The sequence below is a fragment of the Octopus bimaculoides genome, chromosome 7 (assembly GCF_001194135.2).
Source record: "Octopus bimaculoides isolate UCB-OBI-ISO-001 chromosome 7, ASM119413v2, whole genome shotgun sequence".
Classification (NCBI taxonomy): domain Eukaryota; kingdom Metazoa; phylum Mollusca; class Cephalopoda; order Octopoda; family Octopodidae; genus Octopus; species Octopus bimaculoides.
In genome coordinates, this window is record NC_068987.1 from 62,245,852 (window position 1) to 62,252,453 (window position 6,602).

The 6,602-nt window shown below is 36.6% G+C and overlaps 1 protein-coding gene across 1 annotated transcript in view; it reads right to left on the bottom strand.

Moving 5' to 3' along the window:
• Window positions 1–6,602, bottom strand: part of LOC106884525 (uncharacterized) — a 38,916-nt gene that overhangs the window by 28,839 nt on the left and 3,475 nt on the right. Inside the window, exon 2 of the mRNA XM_014911957.2 lies at window positions 5,192–5,299. Coding sequence (XP_014767443.1) covers window positions 5,192–5,299 — 108 coding nt within the window. The remainder of the gene's footprint in view (window positions 1–5,191; window positions 5,300–6,602) is intronic.

The window sequence follows — 6,602 nt, forward strand, 5'->3', positions numbered from 1 at the left end:
TATGGTGTCTTCCTTCAACTTTTTGGGAAGTTTACCATTTGCAAGGAAACTCTGGAAGAGTATCCGGAGTGGTCCTGCTAATTCTTGTTTACACGACTTTAAGAGGACAGCCGGGAAACCATCGGGGCCAGTTGCCGAATTTAAGCTCATTTCATTTATGGCAGCTATTACATCTTCCTCTTCAATGTCAATGTAGGTAATGGATGCAGTCTTTTTCTGCTGAGTGCTATTGTCAAAGAAATCAGCTGGGTTCTTTATCTGCATGTGACTCAGAGGAGAAGTGAAGATACTCTTGAATTGTGCACTGAGCACTTCACTTATCCATGTGGGATCCGCAGTCAGTGAGCCATTAGGCAGGAATAGGGGTCCTATCTTATACTGTACTGTAGCAGTCTCTTTTCCAAATTATATATATATATATATTATATATATAATTATGTATGTATATATAGATATATATATATATACACACACACACACACACACAATTTATGATGGTTGTCTTTTGTAGTCTGAGAAAGATGATTCAGCAGTTTCTCACTGAATGACCTGCACAAATGATTTGTTTATAGTGACCAAATATATGTGCTGTATATTAGCTCACATCCTCCATCAAATCAACACTTCCTAAACAGGTGAATGGTGTACCCATATGTTAAGTATCAAAGTGACTGCAGAGCAACATGAGATGAAGTGTTTTGCTCAAGAATACAATGCACCACCCAGTCTAGGAAGTGAAACTATGACCTTACAATTGTGAATGCAACATGTTAACCACTAGGTCATGTGGCCTCAACATATATATATATATATATATATATATATATATATACACACACATAAATATGTATATATGTATGTATGTATGTGAGTGTGTGTGTGGTAGGCATACACACACACACACACACTGATGTACATATGTTTACATGAAAATCACTTAGATAATCTTGACTGGTTTAAGTTTAGCTCACCTTGTGCAGTTTACTGTAAGCTGTCAAATAATCAATACAACACAACTTACAGTTACAGGTAAATGTGTTAATTACAGTTTAAGGTAATATATTTTCACGTGGCCAGTTATTACACTTTAACAGCAACTGTTACCCAGTGTGTTTCAATGGACAAAAGTCTAAGTGTGAAACCATGTACTTACTGATCATTGTTTTTATAAGATTCTACATTCAGTAGGAGGCGCAATGGCCCAGTGGTTAGGGCAGTGGACTCGCGGTCATAGGAGTGCGGTTTCGATTCCCAGACCGGGCGTTGTGAGTGTTTATTGAGCGAAAACACCTAAAGCTCCACGAGGCTCCGGTAGGGGATGGTGGTGAACCCTGCTGTACTCTTTCACCACAACTTTCTCTCACTCTTACTTCCTGTTTCTGTTGTACCTGTAATTCAAAGGGTCAGCCTTGTCACACTCTGTGTCACGCTGAATATCCCAGAGAACTACGTTAAGGGTACACGTGTCTGTGGAGTGCTCAGCCACTTGCACGTTAATTTCACGAGCAGGCTGTTCCGTTGATCGGATCAACTGGAACCCTCGTTGTCGTAAGCGACAGAGTGCCAACAACATTCATTTATGGTTATAAAGTAGAGAACATCTCTATTCCTTCAGACATTTCATGTTTCAAATACAATCTTGAAAATTCTGTAAAATGGTGGTATTATGAGGGTGGATAGAAAGATGACAATTAGAGTTTGTGTCTTAATATTCTGTCCTCAGTTGACACAGATACACTTCTTTAATACCCTCTATATGTCTTTACTTTAACCCTTTTACTGCAGTAATCATGTACATCAGCTCAAAACTTCATAACCCTTAACTATGGAAAGCAGTTTTATATACCAGTCTATCTTCTGTTGAGGAATGACATGTTTGAAACTATTTTTCGTTGAAATATGTCAAGTTTATTGAGGCAATGAGTTTTGCAGAAAATACCAAATTTACTTTTTGGTAGATATGTATTAACATCATTACTGGAATAATCATGGAATTTAATTTTGCAGTGAAAGAGTTAATACTAACACCACATGCTTATGCAACACCTATATTTCTAACTATCAAAAAGTGCTGTAAGATATGGCAAGCTGCTAAGAAACTTACCATACTCTCCTGTATGCTACTCCCTGATGCACCATTTCATTCTACTTACATTGTCAGAATGAAAATCACATAAAACCCCAAGGCTTCTGTTTATCTTAAATAAGTAATTGATTTAAAAATCAGGGGGCAAAGTAGTCCAACAGAGTTTCCTACATGAAAATGGTCTTATTGTCAACTATAACTTACATGATTAGTTGTGAAATAAATTATCTCAGCATGGAATGACTATGAAAGGTTCAAAGCTTCTAGAAACATTCATTTATTCAAATCTTACTACAACCATCTTGTTGTACCTCCAGTCCAGACTCCATTCTTGCCATCACAAAGGAATGTAAGTAAAAACCACTAAAAAGCAATTGGTGTGTTTCATACTGAACTGATTAGCTGTGATAGCACTTACAAAAAGAGGTGCATGCATGGTTGTATGGTTAAAAGGTTTGCTTCCCACAAGTTCAGTCCCACTGCATGGCACTTTGAGCAAGTGTCTTCTACTACAACCCAGAGCCAAACAAAGCCATGTGAAAGGATTTGGTAGATGGAAAATGAAAGAAGCCCATTGTATGTAAATATGTATACATGTATATGTATCAGGTTTTTGTGCTACATATAATATGCAACTCAATACAACCTGTTGCGTGGTTGACCATCGATGACTAAACTGGTAATCCTACCCTCTCTACTTAATAAGAAGGATGGCTTCATTGGACACCCTGCAGAGTGCAAAATAAAACCTGTCAGAAGACAAGTAAGCTCAGTAGAGTCAACAGCCATCCAACAGCTGAGAGTGAAAGACCTCTGGTCTTTGTTCAGACATCTCATAGATCTTGCTCTTGTTTGTTCCTGGACTATTTGGCTTTGTAGGTGAGAATCTAAGTAGTGTTGTGAAAGCTGTTATTGAATTTTCATCACAGGCACTGCTGACAGACATTGTTGTTAACATCAAGGATAAGACAATCTGTCAACAATGGTCATATTTATCTATGAGTTTTCAGTCACCATGTATATATATATTTATAAGCATATGGTATGTACATGGGTTTGTGCTTCCTTGCTTTGATATAATGTAATAGCTGTAAGCAAGTGTCACTGTCATACAAGTGATGTCTTTCATTTCCAATCTTCTGTAGAAAGATGTTTGACCATGGGGAAATATTACTTTACTTGGAAACAGGTGGTGGTTGATGACAGAAATGGCTTACAGCTGTAGGAAATCTGCCTCAACAAATTCCATCTGACCTATGGCCTATGTAAGCATGGAAAAGTGAACATAAAAAAACAATGATGATGTAAACTGGACAATTTCAGAGTAAACTGTCAAGGCTCAGCTATATGTAATTAAGTGGCCATTGTTAATTTGATACAACTCATCAATGTATTCATCATCTACAATAAAATATGCATCATTGACCCTCCAAGGCCCTAATTACTTGACAAACTGATTACTCATCAACATTCACATCATCATCTCTCATTCACCTTCCAAGCTGGAATGGGATTTTGGAAAGTTTGTCATGGTTCGACTCATTTCATATTGAATGTTGTTGCTTTTCATTGAGTAATGATTGCATTAATATCATTTGGCTTAGTTTCTATGACTAGATGCTCTTCCTGTTGCCAACCATGTTACAGAGTATACTGGATGTAGGACCTCAGAATCCTGTGCATTCTAAGCTCATCTGGCCACCATTTATCAGGGTGTATTGGGCACATTTTGTAGCACCAGCACTAGAGATATCGTTTTGCACACCCATCACTCTGAGAGAGTACACATTTTTGGCATTCTGTTGTGACACCAGTACAGGACGGGGTTCTTATGTTCAAAGGACAATGTAGAAAGTACTCAAAGAGCTAAGATATGTAGGCCAGAGATGGGAAATAGTTGGGGAGAATGGAAAATAGTTGTGGCCTGTGAGAGTTTCTAAATGACACAACTAATGAAAAATTACCTTATTTTTTCAGTAGTGTGGCCTGCGTGATGATGAGTTATGTCTCCTGTGACCCACTTCTTGAAAAAGGTTGCCCATGCCTGACCTAGAGCATGTACGTTTGCTCAAGTGATCAAGGAGCTAATTAGAAGAGAGAGCTGATTAATAGCAGTGATGAATACTTGTAGCGAGGTCCAAAAGCACTGGGGCTAATTTAAGCTGTATTTTTCAGATTAATATCTGATACCTTCTTTTTTTAGAAACATTGACAAAAAAAATAAAATAGTCCCTAAAATAGATGATACTACAAGTTGCCACCATAGAAGTTGTTGGGGTTGCTTAATGGAAGATTATGAATGAAAGCATATCAAAGGAGGACTTCATTGCTATTTTTTTGTAATTTCTTGTTTTATTATCTTCTATAGTGACCTTTCCTTGAGGGTAGATATAACATTCAGTGTTACATAACATCTAATGTTATGGACAGGGTGAATATGTGGGTTCATGAACTTTCTAGAATAAGGCTTATCTTCCATTGGAAGGATTATAAACCTTTTAGCACTATCATAAAAACACCAACTTCTGAACACTAAAGTTGAGCAATGTTGAATCTAGTTAGTATGCAGATAGGTTTCCATTCAGGAAACCCAGGTGTTGCAAGGATCTTTTTTGTGTTTTTGCTATATTTACAAACAATAACAATAAATCTCAGTTTAACTGAAAGATCGAACAATAAATATTGGTTTTGTCATAATCATTTCCCATCTTACCAACAATACTCCCAATATCATTGTCATCTGCAGACAGAATTGAAGGAGAACTATCCTTTTTCATTGAACTCTACTCAATGGACAACTATAGGCATTATCAGAAGTCCATTTCAAACCTTTTTCTCAGTATTATAAATGTTTCTATTGCTAACCTTGGAAAGGTTTTGCCAGTCATTGGTTAGATTTAAACTCAGTGTCTCAGTATCACAAAGTGTTGCTGTTGTTAAGTAGTAGCAGATTTAAGACATGCATATAACTAATCAGATACTTAAAAGCTACCTCATAAGGGTTGTAACATATAAACTGGTTTGATGCTTTGTGCAGTGCCACCTTGTTGCACCTTAAAGATGATCCGTTTGTTTTGGTAATTGGGATAATTAAAAGGAACTTACCGATAATAACATGCATTCCCAGACTACAAAGAGTCTTTGTGGTGTAGTAGCCAATGCCTGTGGTTCCCCCAGTGACAATAGCAACTCTTCCATGTTGTGGGGGCAAAGCTGGAAAGTAGATCAAATTCATTTAATTAGTATCTATAAAAATGACTGAAAAAGAAATATCTATAATGTCATTTATAGTTATTATTCTCTTTATTACTTTTATTATCATATTTTCTAATATAGGCACAAGGCCTGAAATTTTTTTAGGAGAGGGAGCTAGTTGATTACATTAACCCAAGTACTCAAGTGGTACTTTTTCACTGTGCCGAAAGGAAGAAAAACAAAGTCAACCTGGTGGAATTTGAACTCAGAACAAAGACAAACAAAATGCCACTAAACGTTAACCAACTCGCCACCTTAAAAAGTGAAAAGTTAGAAGAAATGCTATTTAACATTTTGTATGGAGTGTTATAATTCTGCCTGCTTGCCATTCTTACAATCATTATCATAATAATTATCAATATTATTGTAATTGTGTGTCCATAAAAAGAATTGTTTTGGTAATCATCCTGGATGTAAATTGCTTAAGTGAAGACAGGAAGCTGATAAAATGCCTGTAGTGAGAGACATAGCAAAAGCAATATTAAACATGGGATAAGATAGTAACCATGCCCACACACAAATAAATAACTTAGATATGTTTTGGCCAAAGATTGGCCCAGGCCATGTCTAACTTAATAGCACCACCTGATAGGACCTGTTAAGTCATTTTTAAGTCACGTTTTGTGTTATCATGGCCCATTCAAGTTGTTGTTGACTAAGATGTACCCAGTGATGATGGGAGGACAAGCACAGATACACACACATCTATATATATGACTGGCTTCTTTCAGTTTCCATCAACCATATCTATTCACAAGGCCTTGGTTGGCCTGAGACTATAGTAAAAGACGCTTGCCCAAGGTGCCATGCAGTGGGACTGAACCCAGAACCATGTTGGGAAGCAAGATTCTTGCACCTAATAACAACTTTTTTTCCTAATAATTGTACCCACTTTTATAGATGGTGTGATTGATTAAATCAAGCACGGTATAGTATGAGTTAGTTAGCTCTATCAACACTAGGATTTGGGGAGCTAAATTCATTCCTGGTTACTTTGGACTTTAAATGCAAAGACAAACTAAATGCTACTTTGAGACTAAGTTGGTTCGGCACATCACTGTTTCTTTTAACAAACCACTTTTACCAGAAGTGGGGACTTAATAATTAAGATAGTTTGGCAGAATTCTGGTTTAAGCACCCCATGTAACCTCTCAACTTTTTTATGTTTTGGTATTTTCAAGAAAGTTTTATGACCTTGTGTTCTACACACGGAATTCATACAATTATGTAAAAAAAAAAAAAAAAAAAAAAAAAAAAAAAA